The sequence below is a fragment of the Tachypleus tridentatus genome, chromosome 1, assembly GCF_004210375.1.
Source record: "Tachypleus tridentatus isolate NWPU-2018 chromosome 1, ASM421037v1, whole genome shotgun sequence".
In the NCBI taxonomy this organism is placed as follows: Eukaryota; Metazoa; Arthropoda; class Merostomata; order Xiphosura; family Limulidae; genus Tachypleus; species Tachypleus tridentatus.
Window position 1 is genome coordinate 160,314,249 of NC_134825.1, and position 16,713 is coordinate 160,330,961.

Sequence of the window (16,713 nt, forward strand, 5' to 3'; positions counted from 1 at the left end):
TTTTCATTTAAATGAGTTATTGTTTAAGTTTCTAAAGGCTGAAATATTTTGTTTTCATCTATATATTCTTTAAAAAATAATAAATTTTTGTATTTCATTAAGATCTTTGGCTATACTGAAAAGTGGATTCTAAAGACTTAGGCCCTTGAATGGTGTCATTTTTTTTAACTTTTATTTTTAAATAAAATTTGTGAAACAGTTACTTTGTGTAGGTGCACTGCGAGGACAATAGTAAACCTAAAGTAGTTTTAATGTTTTACTTACTAAATAATTTAACACATCTTTCCTGTACCTGTGGAACATCTGGAAAGATATATATTCAGTTATTTTTTGGAGTTTATGTGCACAGATATTGTATTGCCTTGTCAACTGAAAGCAACATATTCCAAAGGCCAACCATCCTGTTAGAAAAATAAAACTATATAAGCTGAAGATGACATCCCCCCTGCCAAAATTTAAACTTGTGTCTCCTAGTCCTACTGTTCTCACAGTTAAGCATGAAAATAGGTTGTGTCTTAACAGTCTTGAACACCTCAGTCAGATTGCCCCTGTTTCTTCTTTTATCAACAGAAAACAATTTGATAAATTGTAATTTTTCCTTGCATTACAACTCTCCCATTCCAGTAGTCCTCCTCTGAACTTTATCCAACAATTCAACATCCTTCTTAAACTAGAGAGCTAAAGCTGAACACAATACTCCAAATGTGGCTTAACCAGTGACATATACAATGAAATTATAATCTCTTTAGACTTGTATCTAACAGTTCTGTAGATACAACCTAAAATCCTATTTGCCCTACCACTAGCAACAACACACCATTTGGAAGGATTAAGAGACTGATAAACAACTACACTAAGATCCATTTCTTTCATAAAATTGTTACGTTTGATCCCATGCAAATTATACTTATAATTCAAATAACAATAGCTCATATGCATTATATTACATTTGTTATACTTAAACCCATCTGCCACTTTTCACCCAACTTACTAAATGATCTAAATCCTTTTTTAAAGCAGCAGCATTTTCCTCACAACCAGCAGCACCCAAAATCTTAATATTATCAGCAAATTTAAGTAATTTATTGACTATTTCTTCATCTATGTCATTAATGTAAATTAATAAGAACAATGGTCCTGAGACTAAGTCCTAAGGTACACCACTTGTATCATTAATCCAATTTGATTGAACTCCACTTATAACAACCTTCTCATCACTTGTATTATTAATCCAATTTGATTGAACTCCACTTATAACAACCTTCTCATCACTTGTATCATTAATCCAATTTGATTGAACTCCACTTATAACAACCTTCTCACCACTTGTATCATTAATCCAATTTGATTGAACTCCACTTATAACAACCTTCTTACCACTTGCATCATTAATCCAATTTGATTGAACTCCACTAATAACAACCTTCTCACCACTTGTATCATTAATCCAATTTTATTGAACTCCACTTATAACAACCTTCTCACCACTTGCATCATTTATCCAATTTGATTGAACTCCACTAATAACAACCTTCTCACCACTTGCATCATTAATCCAATTTGATTGAACTCCACTTATAACAATCTTCTCACCACTTGCATCATTAATCCAATTTGATTGAACTCCACTTATAACAACCTTCTCACCACTTGCATCATTAATCCAATTTGATTGAACTCCACTTATAACAACCTTCTCACCACTTGCATCATTTATCCAATTTGATTGAACTCCACTTATAACAACCTTCTTACCACTTGCATCATTAATCCAATTTGATTGAACTCCACTAATAACAACCTTCTCATCACTTGTATCATTAATCCAATTTTATTGAACTCCACTTATAACAACCTTCTGCTTCCTTCCATCAAACCACTCTTCTATCCAATTAGTTAACTTATCCCCTACACCTAAAGAGATGAGTTTCTTTAAAAGCATTTTATGTGGCACTTTGTCAAATGCTTTCTGAATATTCAGATACACTAAATCTATAATCCTTACCCAAGTTACCATCATCAACATAAGCAGTAACTGTTTTAAAGAACATCAACAGATTTGTAAGGCAAGATTTTCTCTTAGTGAAATAATTTGAACTGTCCAGTAAAATTCTAAACTTTGTTAACTGACTTTACAAAGCATCTGTTATCAGACCTTCCAAATGTTTTCCAACAACTAATGTAAGAGTGATAGGCCTATAATAATTGAGGTAATATTTATCACCTCCATTGAAAATAAAAGTAACTATGGCTGACTTACAATGCTGTGCCAACTACCAACTATCAAGGACTCACAAAAAAGTGGTAACAAGTTGCTCATTCAATCCTTAACCTCCTTAAAAAAAACATTGGGAAAATATTATCTGGCCCAGATGACTTATAGCTATTTAAACTTCCCCCCTTTTTATTATTTTAACAAATTTACAACTAATGTAATCATCTTGTTCAATCTTCTTTCCATCAGTTAACTGTTCAATGTAAGGAACATTGCTTAATTTTGTATTAGTGAAAACTGAACAAAATAGAACTTAATAATTCATCCGTCTCATAACTGTTACAACAGGAGCCTTCTTTAACCTTTCTTCAATTCTTACTGTTAATTTTTATACTTTAACCAATCTTTTACATGCTAGTTTCATACTTCACAATTTTTTTTATTTTCTACAATCTTTTAAGTTGCGTATCAAACTAGTAAATTTCAATTTCTTAAATTTGTGATACTTTTTTTCAAATTTTATCTTATATCCTTTGTGAGCAAACCTGGTTTTTAGTTGGAGCTGCTCTTTTCATTCTATAAAAAATATACTTACTTTGAATATTTAAATTATTTTTTAATTTTCCATTATTGATCATTGTCTCTTCTTTTCTCATGTCCTATACTAAACTTTTTCCTAAATCATTTTTACATTTAGTTTATCTTGGCTCTCACCACAGTCTAGTCCTAGCTTAAACTTCCCTAACAGCTCAGTTAATAGCCCTTACAAACAAGCCAGCTCCTACTCTATTTAAATGTACACCATCCATTCCACAAAGCTTACTTCTTCCATTAAACTGATTACACAAGTCCAAAGAGCCAATCTGCTCATTTTTTTACATGTTAACCTTAGCTTAGCAATCAGCCCTGGTGTTCTACTTAAGAGTTTCATCCCTACAATTACTCCTGAACAGTATTCCAGTTATGTCCCTTTTCTTTAAATGCCCTTATCAATCCCTTTTTTATTTATCTGATCCACCTTTCCCTACATCATTAAACTGTACTTGCACAACAAAAATTGCATCATTATATACCTTGCTCTATCAGTTATATCCTTTGTCCATGCTCATTGATAACATAACCTAATTCTTTTCTTCCTCTTTGCCTCACAGATTATCTAATCCATACATCATGTCAGATAATCACCTATAACTATAACCTCCTTAACTTTATTATTCACATCCTTCTATGTTCCTCTTGTTTTCATGTAGTTCACTCTTTGTAGCTCTAATAGTACTATTTATAACCTTCTGGAAAGCATTGTTAACTGACATATCACTTGAAAGTTTGCTACCATTTCCCACAGTTTACGATTCTCTTTATGTATTGCCTCTACTTTAATTAGGATAACCTCCAACTTATCCTACAACCTCCAAACTCTCCAACCAAATTGCACATCTTCTCTGATTGCCTTCTTAAAAGTACAAACCATTCCCAAGTTCTCAAAACCCACACAGTGCACCCATCACAGGTAACAAAATGTGAAAGCTTAACTCCCACACTGGTCTTAACCATTGTATCTGTAGCCTGAGAATAAATACTCAACACTAAATACCAGTAGTCTGTTGATGATACAGTTACGTCTGGCATTTGAAAATCAAATGTCTTACAGTATTTTACCACTACTACATCTTCACACAAGAATAAATAAGTTTATCTTTAATTATGTAGTACTTATTTTAATTTATGATTATGTGTTTAGTCTGATGTATAACCTACCTGTAAGATGATTTAAATTAATGGATTTTATGTTAAGTAACAAAATTTATCCTTGAACCATGAAGAGACAATCAACTAGTTTTCAGATTGTACTCATTTAACTTATTTATAGTTAATAAGTTAAATTATAATAAGCCTAAAGTGTTATTAAGTGTACTAAGCACAATATAATATAGAAGTATAGGCTACATCACTAGCCTCTAAAGTTTTAATCTGACTATTTTTACTTACCAATCTTAAATTAATTATTCCTTTGTTGTTTAACCCAAATTACTGCAAATGATAATACTAATATTAAATAATATTCAAAAATCTTCAAGAGCTTAGCTCTCTAAGGTCCTCTTTTGTCTCCAGTATCACCTTCTAAGTCCAAACTGTGTATATCTTGATCAGGGGTGAAATTCTCAAAAGAAAAGTAGAGGTGCTCAGCTGGATGAAGTTGACCTGTGCTGTTTTTGGAAAAGGAAAAAGCTATATGTAAACCTTGAAAACAACAAAGTTGCTCAAATAAGTCCCAATACTAGTATCACCTTAAAGAATAAGTTATGGTACTCAGTACCACTAAGTACTGGCAAGATTTCACTCTAATTTTCACAAAATTTGGCAAAATTTTAGTAAAAGTGAAAAATCTGTTTTATACAAAACATTATAGTTTATAGTGAAGAATTTCTAATAAAGCTATGCTGAATAATATTTGACTGAGTTAATAGTGATTTTTATGATGATAATAGGAATACTTCTAAATAAATATAAGAATTCTGTCAGTTTTATTTTCTTTACCCTAACACCAGTTTAAGTGAGATCACCAGTGTAGGGTAAAATGAAATAAAAAAGTTGAAGAATACAAAATTCATCTATATATATATTTTTTCTTTCTCTCTAGAATTTCTTTCATTTAGTTTTATTGACTTGCAGTTTTTTTAGACCATCTCAGATCACAGAAAACCATTTATCACAGAAGGACAGCTTTTTATAAGCAAATGATTGAGCTACAGTCATACCAAGCAGTGTGTGTGCATGTACTAAAATATAAAATATCATGAGAATTTTTTTTTATTTAATTATTTTTTCATTTAAGACTTCTCATCTAACCTAATAAGTTTCTAAGTTTTACATTTTAGTTTATTTCATAACAATAACATCAAAAAACAAATGTAATACTTACATATGGACTCAGACTTTTGTTGTCAACAGATGAGGCCAAAAGTTTGTGATGATGTTGGTTGTCCACAAAAAGAGCCATTTTAGAGCAGTCTATTGTTCTTGTTATGGAAATAGTCTTAATATTTTTATATATTGGGATTGATAAAAGTAAAAGTTTTATTCAAATTGGGTGGATATTTTAGTTTATAAGTTTATTACAAAACAGAGTTTTTGTATTCTACAAGGTTCCCCTAGCCATATTTAAACGTGAGAAGGAACTAGCAAGAAGAGTAGAATTCGATGGACTTTTCATATCAGAGGAACCAGCTGAAGATGACATTCGTAGCCATTGGGACAAACTAGTGATAAGTTCAAGGTTAGAATATATAAATTTAATGTCCAAGCATTTTTTTTCTGAATGATATTATATATTAGACTTACCATAATTGTCTATATAATCTTGTTTAGTGTTGTTATACAATTTCAACTCATATGCAAACTATAAATTATGATAAAAATATGGTAATTTGAGTTGGTAAAAAAGTGTGTTAGTAGGAACTGCTAATGGATTAATCCTTCAGTTCGTATAGTAGAACAATTGACTGAGCTCAGGCAGTCCCAGGTCCAAGTCCTGGGAGAGGAAAATCATAGTAACACAAAATGTAAACAAATGTCTTACCAGCAGTGACTAATAAATCAGATGGTAGAACTCTTTCCTAGGGTACGAGAGGTTTCCAGTTTGATTCGGATGTATGGTGAATACTTTAAAAGTAATAAAAGTTTGGAATCATATCTATTGGTATTTATTATATGTACAAGTTTTTACTCTATTTTTGTATGGTTTTATTTTTGTTAGTTTCCCATTTAAAAATAGTGTTGTGTAATATAGCAACTGTTTTACTAATCTCAACATAGTAAGTTCAAAGAATTCATAAACTCTTTTAATGGTCTTTAATTTCAGTTCATTTCCAGTGAATTACTGGGACAAATTTGTCAAGAAGAGGGTATGTTATCCTGACCACTTGTAATTTTATTCTGTGAAATATATACAATAATAATGTCAAACTTTATTTGTTCTTAAAAACATAGTTTCAGTAAAATACAGAAAATTTTCTTCTCTTTTTTCATTCGTCTGCATAATTAGCATCATTTTAATATTTGTTTTAAAACTCACTAATTAACTTGTCTCCATTTTTTTATAATGATAGTGACTACTAGGGTGTAACTGTACAAAACATTTCAGGTCAGCATCACAAAGTAACATTTATTTGTTAACAGTGCCTTCTCAGTGATTATATTAATTTCATAATTCTTATTGTAATGTAATACATCTTTATTTGTGTGTGTTCCTACAATATGTACAGGTTAGAGAGAAATACAGTGAGACGTACGACTATGATGCCATCAGTAATCTCCTTGGAATTGATAAAAGTGGATCTTTTACTCAGGACAAGGGATTGGGTGGATACCTAAGTTTGTAAGTTTTATATATATATATATAAGTTTCTTATTGAGAACAAAGTAGCCATTACTTGAATGGATAAATGACTTATTTGGTTAAAATAATTTATTTATAAATAGTAGTTAAGACTTAAAGTGCATAACTTACATAGGTTGAGATTTTTATACATTTATAATGAAATTTGTTCTATTTTATTCAATAGAAGTTGTATCAGAACATTACCATATCTTAAACATATACATATAGCTAGTAAACCAGTACAGTTTTTAATTGGAGCTAATAAGCAAGTGTTAGACCTACACTATTTCACTACTTCAGGTCTATAAGTTATGTCCATTATGCATAATTTAGAAAGTGTGATAACCACCAGCTTTTTTTCATAGGAATTTATCCTAAGTTGAATGAGATAATAAGAAAACAATTGCATTTGTCAATAACCTTCTACATGTTGCTGTTAAAGCACTTTGTTTGTGATTGTTCAAACTACTGTGTAATGCTACACAACTGTTGTTACAGTTGACTTGTAGCAGCAGTAGCTCTAGTAAGTTATAAATCCTTTAACTTGGTAAAAAATGTGCATTTTTTTTATCATATCATTAAATTCAGGATGTATAGTTGCTAAGGTTCCACAACTGAAGAGTTAATAAAGTGAATAATATTCAATTTAACCAAATTAGTTTAATTCATTAGTAGTTTTCGAGTAATCAGATATTTTTTTCTTCATTTGTTTCGAAACAAAATGTATTGCAGATGATCATATTTGACAGTGTAACTATGAAAACTATGGATTACAGCTCAGTATTCTTGTGAATTTTATCATGTTGGCCAAAATAGGTTAATGATACCACTTTAAGTTTCAGTTAATTAATTGACAGGTAAATAAAAAACTAATAACTTACTAGATACAACTTTTATTCAAGTATTTCCCTCTTCAACAACAAAAATATTGTACGTGTCTATTATTTTCTAACAAGGCTAGTCTAAGTTATATTTAATTTAGATACATTGTTTGCATATATATAATACAACATACAGTTCTGTGTGGTTGTAATGAACATTTCAATTACACTGTTAAACAAAAGACGTTTTTTGTGTTGTTTGTGCACATTTGAGTTGTTACTTTTAAATTTGTTTTAAATTAACAGCTGGGAGAACTGTAAATGTGTTAATACTGGCAATGGGGTAAAAATAATTATTTAAATTATTGTAATTATGCATGTGTAAAAATCTTTAGAATATCTGAACATTATAGTTAATTTGTTTATGGTAGAAATTCTGTTTTGAATGATGTTATAATTGCAGCCACAGGAACTGTAATTCTCTCACATTAAATAATCTTGTATAAATATAACAAAAGGACTATAAGAGAAGGATATCATTATAAGATACATATTACAATAATATCCTATCTGACAAAACTAGTTATTATTTTTACAGTTTATCTCTTAACTAGTACTTGCAAACACTGTGTAATTTGATGCAACAATTAATCAGAACATTTCTAACCCTTAGCTAATATTGCTTTATGTTAGCTTGTAAATTCATGTCTTAGTATCAATTAATTTTTGAAATATATAGATTAATATTAATATTTAATATCATTATTTGTCATTAATGACTTGTGTAATGATACTAAAGATTACTTTATTTTGAAGTATTACAGATGTTGACTGGAAATATCAGATTTGGAAAGCTGGTGTCACCATTACTGATAATGTAAGTCAATTGTTGCTATTAAGAAGTGAGTTTCTGTAATTTAGATGTAGCAAATGCCTTATAGTGATAGAGAAAATTTGATGTTTTTTGTTTAAGCAGTAATAAGCAATCCTTTTAAGTCCTTTGTGAATTACAGTAATGAGTTTATTTTACAAATTGAGACAACAATGTATATTTGAGCACGTGCAGTTCTTTCTGTAAGGATATTATGTTAATGGGTTGTATATGAATACCAGTAGACAACTCATAGCAACTGTGTCTGTATTTTGTATTTATAGTAAAATTACTAGTGCTATTTGCCACCATTCCTAATTTTGAATTTATAACAGAAGGGAGGCAGTCAGCAAGTAGTACCTTGCAACCCACCATCAGTGTTAAGGAATTGACTGTCACTCTTATAACATTCACTCAATTTAAAGTGTAGTGATGATTTTTATTTGTGTTTCACTGATTCAAACATGGGTAATCAACTCCAATACCTAGAGCAGTACCACAACAGGATCAACCTGTACCCCTTTCAGCATGTGAAAATACTAAAAATCATTAAAATCACCTTATCAGAATGAAAATTCAGACAGTGTTATCACCAAGCAAGAGTCATTGAATCAAAATGTTTGCCACATTTTGTATCTTTCAAATTTCACAGTGCATTAGCTTTACTTTATTACTGTTTGGGCTATCTAATGTCTTACTATAAAAACCTTTTATAAGCATTAATCACATTTTACTAGAACCATTGTATAATGACATTTTTAGTTGATGTGTGCATATATTGCATGTTTATGGTTTTCTGTTTATTGGTACATATACTTTTCATTAATTCTCAATAATGAATTCCTATATGGATTGCAAGGAATTACACAAAAACTTAATAGAATGTTCAGACATAAAGCACATTAAACAGTAAAGATTCAGTTCAAACATTTTAAAACCTTTACTGTTTAAGGTGCTTTATGTCTGAACATTCTATTAGATTTTAAAATATATGTACAAAAAAACAGCAAGGAAAAGAAAATCTGCTCAAAATGGCCCAAATGTAATTCTTATTATTGTTATTCTCTTATCAGCCTACAAAAAAATGATTTCATATATTGCACCCAAACCTTTCGTAGAATACTAAATAAGGTATTGCAATGGTCGTAAAGTTATTTCACTTAAGCTAAAAAACAGTTTTAGTGCAAACGATGTTTCTCTTTGAAGTTAGCTTTCTTATTAATATCTGATGTTCTTCAAAAAACTTTAAGTACAAGATGAAACAGGAATCATCAGCCAATAAAGATGAATATTAGTGGGCAGTAAAGTGTAAATACTCAATGCTTTGTACACTATACAGTCTGTGTCTTTAGGAAGTCAACTCCCTATGTTATATATGAAGTAAAAGAGTAAAATAAAATCAGTACATGTGATATTAAATTTAATTACCAACATTTATAGAATTATTGCTTGAAAAGAAACATAGGTTTATTTAAAGCAATGTTTTAAACATATATATTTTGAAAAGGATACTTTTCTACTTGTGCAATTTGATTAGCCATTAATGGGAGTTGTTTCTCAGTCTAGGCATATATTTGCCCATTGCTATGAATTATATATAGAGAATTTAATTACAAAGAAACATTATAATGCCCCTACGGCTGAAAGGGCAAGCATGTTTGGGTCATTTATGTTCTTTATCTCAAGTATTAAATGTAGTTTAATAATGTTCACTTAAGCTTTCATTGGTGCTGAGATTTAACATTTTTTGTTTATTTTTCCAGTCATTTCTCTACAATCTCTGGTATTTTGCTTTCTCGGTAATGGGTAATTTCAACTATTTCTTCTTTGCTGCTCATCTGCTGGATGTTGCTGTGGGTTTTAAGACACTTCGAACCATTTTGCAGTCGGTTACGCACAATGGGAAACAGGTAATGTTTAAGAAAGACACAGTTCTTAGCATTACCTTTTTAGAATGATAAAATATTTTTTAGTTCACAAAGCCTTGTTCTTTTATAATGATATTTTACTTGTACACAATAAATTTATATGCACTCCTGAACTATACTAAGTTTTGAAAACAAAAGCAGTAGCTCTTTGTTCATAAGCAAATAATAACATACATTTAATTTCAGGCTTGAAAATAACCAAGTTTTATATGTTGTGTTTTTAACAGTAGTATTAAATTGCACCGATTTGTTTTACAGAAACATAAGGAAAAAATTGTGTTACAATGTAATACTAACATATTTTTTGCAAGTGCATACTTTTTAACCTTTTATTTTTTAATGATCTGAAAATTGTGTGTTTTATAACACAAATTGAACCAAGTATTTTCAAAACGTTCAAATTTATGCCTAATATGTTTTAGAAATGTTTAAAACTGTCCATAATTTAACCAGTGTTATTATGTGTTTTTGTTATCTTCCAATTATCTTCTCGTGACAAGTTTTGAGTAGTAACATTTTTTCTTTGTAATATACAAGTCTTTTTCTGATATTGTTAAAAAGAGGCAAAGGTCTACCTTTGGTAAGCACTAGGATCAGAGGGTTTTTTATTTTCGTTTTCAGTTGATATTTAAACCTATATGTTTTTTTAATAGTCTTGATGAAATAACAGATTATTAAGTCTGAAACTTTTAGAAAAACTACAATTATTTTAAAATAAGGAATAATGGTTCACATAAATAGAGAGGAAATAATTTTAGGGTTAATAAGTGAAGTTTGTTTTGGTAAATAAGTTACTCAGAGTTCAAATTAAGTTGTGTTTGGATAAATACATTGTTTTTATAATCTGTGAAAAATATTAAAGAATACTGATACAATTTAATGAATTAGTTATGTTTAAATTCTGTACTCTTTAGGTTAAGGTTCAAGTCAAGAAGTATAATTATAAATCATCTTTGTTACGTGATGAAAGTGAAACTGAACATAGGACTAGTTGAAATCTTGACCATTTTCATTTCAATTAAAATTTTATAATTGGAAGGAATGAAATAAAATTGTTATTTGGATATAGGAACTTTCACAGAAGTTAGTGTACTAAAATTCAACTTTTATGTATCTTAAATAGATAAAACGTTTTTTTCTTAGTAATATAATGAGTAGGCTGTGAATCTCAAAGAATTTACTTCAAGACTTTACACACAACAATATATTACTATTTTCTTATTTGTTATTTGCAGCTGGTATTGACTGTGATGCTCTTGACTATTGTTGTGTATATATACACTGTCATAGCTTTCAACTTCTTTCGCAAGTTCTATGTTCAAGAGGAGGAGGACCAGGTTGACCAGAAGTGTCATAACATGCTTACAGTAAGTAGTCACATATAAGAATAGGTCAGTAGATTAACTGATCAATCAGATTGAAATAAAATTTCCACAATCACAGTTTCTAGTTATTGAATAGAACCTAATAAAATGTTCAGAATGGCTCTGTGATACCATTAATATGGTTGAGTATAGCTTTTCTATAACAGAGCTTCTTACAAAGCACAGTCATTTTTGTTTTGGATGCTCATGATTCTTATCTCTTGTGCTTCCTCACTGGAAGGTGCTGCTCAGTTGCTACATTTTAGCATCGTTTTTTTCTCCTATTTAAAACTATTTTAATCTGCCATGACAACCCTTGTTTCTTCTAAAACTTGAAACTTCCATCTTTTGGATTAACCATTAAAGGGTTTAGTTTGTACTTTGCTCCCTTATTTGTATTGTTTATATTAGAATTTGACAATGAAATTATTATACATTTCAAAATAAATAAAACAGTTTCAAGTATATACATTTCACATCTAAATAAACAATTTTAAGCTGGGTATGTGTGCTGTGACCATTTTAAAAATGATGCAAAATTTATACCACGAACATTGTTGTAGCTGTTTCAGCTCAAGACTACACAATAGTCTATTTGTGTTTTGTCCTTCATTACAGATATTAGCATTTTAAGTATTTAAACATATCACCAGGGGAATTTTTTTTTTTAATCTCCCAGTTTTCACTTATAAAAGTTATACGGGAAGTTTTATGTAAGTGATTGTTGGGTTGAAGCTAATTAACCATTGTTTTTCTTCTTCAGTGTTTTGTCTTCCATTTATACAAGGGTGTCCGTGCCGGTGGGGGTATAGGTACGTATACCTTTTTCAAATTGTAAAATATTTATCTATTTTAACCCCATTTATTATCCAGGGGTAATTGCAAAGTAAAACCCTTGTTTAATTTTATTTAACTAAGATTTGTAAACTTTAAATCATGAAACATTATTAGGAAGTCACAGTTAGTTACCTGACAAAAATACACATTTTAAACTTAATAACTCTAGCATGCCATATTGTAAGACTTAAGAGGTATATGTTATACTTGAAAACCAGGTATATTACAATTCCCTCATATTACTTTCATCATTCTACATATTAGAATTTTCTTTGAGTACTTTTTAGAATGAATAACAGTACTGAATTGCTAAACATTAAACTGTTATTTGCTGAAATGTTTAACGTTTGATTGTTCAACACTTCAGGTGACGAGATTGAACCTCCAGATGGCGATGACTATGAGGTGTACAGAATTGTTTTTGACATCACTTTCTTTTTCTTCGTCATTGTTATCTTGTTGGCTATCATCCAGGGTAAGAAAATGTCTATAAAGCTTTTCATTTTGTATTTCTCCTTCTTACATTGGAAATACATAACCAAATTGCATGAAACTTAGTACAAACTTTCTAAATAATATCTAATTTCTACTTTTAAAAAGTTAGACACTAAGTTGTGAAATTTCCAAAATTTTAAATAAAACATCAAAAATGCATCATTTTTGAAGAATATTTTTTTTCTCTCTAATTATAATTCAGAAACTTCTTTTTGAAATATCCTGTCAGTTTCAACTTGCTTGGTATTCATTTTTCTGTGGGCTCAGCCAATTCAACTGTGTTCATAACCTCAAATTGACCATTAGTTTCCATACTATGATTTTTAATTTGTGCATCTTCACTTAATTTTACAAGCTTCCAGTAAACAAAATACAAGATGTTTTAATTAAATATTTTATACTAAAAAATTTGTCTGTGAATATGTGGAGTCAGAGTTCTGTCTGCTTCAAGTGCAAAGTTATTTTTTAATATTACAAATTTCATTTGTATATATTCTAAAACCTCTTAATGTTAAACTTTTTTTCAATAAAACTTTATATTTTATCTGTTATTCTTTTCTGTTCTAATTCTGTATGTTTTTGGTTATTTTGACCAACCCTGTAACCATGATAAAAGTCTTTTTTTCTTTTCTGTTCTTATTAGAATGACTGCATATTGTGCTGGAAAACTACTAAGTAGTTTAAAGCTCTTTATACTTAAATTTTATTTGTTTCATTGTCATTTAACCCATGTCAGACTAATAATCCAACCATGCTAACAGTAAATTACTTAGTGAATGTTAAGACCAAGTTTCCATATTAAATTATATAATGTACAAATTTATTAGGTTAGATTAAAAAAATCTTTATGGTCACAAATAAATTTCTACTTTTTACATTTTAGCTATTTTATACAAATAAATTAGGAATACTGTACTTAGATGTATGTCTTCTTGTATTTTTGCCATCAACTATTAAGTTTTTTTATACCAATGATACTAGTAAAATAAGTATTTTTTACTTAAATAATGCACCTAAGAATACACAATAATAACACATACAAATCATACAATCTCATATAACTTGTCTTAATTTATCTGGCTTTCTAACTGTGTAATAAAAGCCTTTAAAAATTTAGCTAAGCTTGATGAAGTGAATAAATGAGATTGAAGGCTATAAAAAGTTATGATTTGCTTTGCCTGAGTAATAACTATATCAAACAAGTAACTTAAATTTCATTCTTCTGAGAGGAGTTGTAAATAAAAGAGAAGAAAGAGTTAACCAATTAACAGGTGTCACAGTGCTCATACTATAGGCTTTGTTTTGGAATTTCGCACAAAGCTACTCGAGGGCTATCTGTGCTAGCCGTCCCTAATTTAGTTGTATAAGACTAGAGGGAAGGCAGCTAGTCATCACCACCCACCGCCAACTCTTGGGCTACTCTTTTACCAACGAATAGTGGGATTGACCGTCACATTATAATGCCCCCACGGCTGGGAGGGAGAGCATGTTTGGTGCGACTCCATACTATAGGAAATTGACAAATTGTTTTAAATATGTTCTTATAAGATTCAGAACTTAACATTTTACTATATCGTCCAAGGAAATTTTATATATATATATATATATAGAGAGAGAGAGAGAAAGACACACACACACACATGTATTATGCAATTTTAACACCTCCATATGAAGACTATAGCCCTGCCAATGGCACAACAGAATGTCTGTGGACTTCCAGCACTAGAAACCAGATTTCAGTACCAGTGGTGGGCATAATACAGATAGCCCATTGTGTAGCTTTGTGCTTAATTACAAACAAACTTAGAATTTATATATTATTTTAAAATTCAAATTTTTAACTATGATTTGATGCTATGTTTATTTGTTTTCAATTATAATAAAATAGTTTGATTAAATATTGAATGTAGTCCTTTGAAATTTTCTAGGATGTGCACTTCAACCTATCTGTAGTGAGAGAGTCAGTACATTTCTCTTGATACTGTATATTACTGATTCAAGAAGTCAATACTTTTTGTTACAAATATCTTAAAGACTTATGAAGATCTATCAATGACTTAACATTACCTGACAAAATCACATTATTATTATCATTTTCAGGTGTTGTGTTGTGATTTCTTTCAACATCCTTGGTCAAAATAAATTTATGTCTAATAAATATAGTTTGTTTTAAATAAGTAATAATTTATTTTTGCATGTTGTTTAAAGAGAATAAACTTAATAGTAATAACCTATAAAATAAAAGGATTTTTGTCATCTGAATAGTTAGCATTTGTTTTACTGTATTTGTTAAACCTACCAGCTGTCTTGTTATAGAAGAATATTCTTGCAACTTTCAAACAGATATAAATTAACATAAAGACATTGTCAGGAATGAAAAGAACATACAAAGAAACTGAGAAATGTACAGATCTATGATTTGTTCATAAGTGTTGTAAATTTCACGTTAGGATTCATTGTTCGTATCTATGGGAATTCCTGACTGCTGGCACGTTGATAAACAAATTATTACTAAACCACTTCATCCTGTTTTGATGTAGATAGATTAGAATCTCTTCTATTCAATATTTTATTTTGTCATGTGGATAGAATAGTCTGTGGGATAAACAGAGAGAAAAGAATCAAATTATTCTACCCAGGGGGCCAGAGGAAGGCTATAACTAACATAACAGGATATATGATCACGGAGACTAGCAGATATGCAGTTTCTGTGGTGCATGTAGGGGCTAATGATTAAAGGAAAGGTAGCCCAGAAGAGCTAATTAATAAGTACAAACAGTTGGATGAGAATACCCTTAACAATGTCATGAAAGAAATATACAGATATGAAATTGGAAATTTTTTTCATTTATCTTTGTGAAATACACAAAGTAAATATTATTTGATGACATAAATTTGTTGAACTAGAATTATAATTTTATTTTTCACTTAACATTTTGAAATCTGAAAACTGAGTATGCACACAACATCTGAAAGATAAATACCTGCCTTGAGAGGATTGAAAAATAGGTCCACTTTTGGTATTAAACAGCCTTAAATCTGTTATAAACACATGACTAATTATTAGTACAAATGTTGTGGAATAGAATTCCACTCCTCTTTTGGAGCAGCCCAAAATATGGTGTGATGTTTAAATCTGCAGCTCAAGAACAATTCAAAACATCTCAAAGCATGTTATTTAGATTCAGGTTCATGCCTTATGTTAGTAGACAGATTCTGGATATTGTTTATATGAAAGTCCTTCTGGACACAATGTGTTCTTTAAATTATCATGCCAAAAGATAAGTGGTCCTTCTTTGGTATATATATATGGTATTTACAAGCAAGTTCAATGGGAATAGACTCAATATAATATATTCTTTATCAAGTTACTAAACATCAGTTGTAATTTAGGTTATAGATAAAATATTACAAAGAAGACAAAAGAAACGTAAAGTTACCAAAAGGTTTGATCTTCTAATATTTTTAAAGAAGATGGTTAGTTTTTGATAGAATCCATTCTTTTATTTAAGAAGTACTATTCAACAAATATAGAATTGAAAATGATGAAAGAAAATATTTTTACTAAGTTAAAAAGTGATAGATATTATTTTTAATACAGATTGTTCTGTTTTATCGTTGTTTTATTTCTAGGAAAATAACTTTAGTAAACATTACAGAGTTATTCAACTTAAGTTTGTTTTTAAGGTGAAAAAACGTCATTTTTTCTTACCTTTACTGATTTCTAACATGATCATATTGACATTTCTGTTATGACTTGTTTTATCATTAAAGAGTATTGTCAACTCCATTTGCTAAGAA

General features: G+C 29.6%; 2 protein-coding genes across 2 annotated transcripts in view; both read left to right on the forward strand.

Moving 5' to 3' along the window:
- The window catches only part of LOC143229032 (ryanodine receptor-like), a 243,367-nt gene that overhangs the window by 219,434 nt on the left and 7,220 nt on the right, over window positions 1–16,713 (forward strand). The window contains 8 exon segments of the mRNA XM_076460689.1: window positions 5,362–5,492; window positions 6,078–6,120; window positions 6,481–6,593; window positions 8,234–8,294; window positions 10,052–10,198; window positions 11,452–11,583; window positions 12,344–12,392; window positions 12,785–12,892. The gene's annotated coding sequence lies outside the window, so the exon portion shown is untranslated.
- The window catches only part of LOC143233358 (ryanodine receptor-like), a 31,065-nt gene that overhangs the window by 7,737 nt on the left and 6,615 nt on the right, over window positions 1–16,713 (forward strand). The window contains exons 5-12 of the mRNA XM_076469533.1: window positions 5,362–5,492; window positions 6,078–6,120; window positions 6,481–6,593; window positions 8,234–8,294; window positions 10,052–10,198; window positions 11,452–11,583; window positions 12,344–12,392; window positions 12,785–12,892. Coding sequence (XP_076325648.1) covers window positions 5,362–5,492; window positions 6,078–6,120; window positions 6,481–6,593; window positions 8,234–8,294; window positions 10,052–10,198; window positions 11,452–11,583; window positions 12,344–12,392; window positions 12,785–12,892 — 784 coding nt within the window. The remainder of the gene's footprint in view (window positions 1–5,361; window positions 5,493–6,077; window positions 6,121–6,480; window positions 6,594–8,233; window positions 8,295–10,051; window positions 10,199–11,451; window positions 11,584–12,343; window positions 12,393–12,784; window positions 12,893–16,713) is intronic.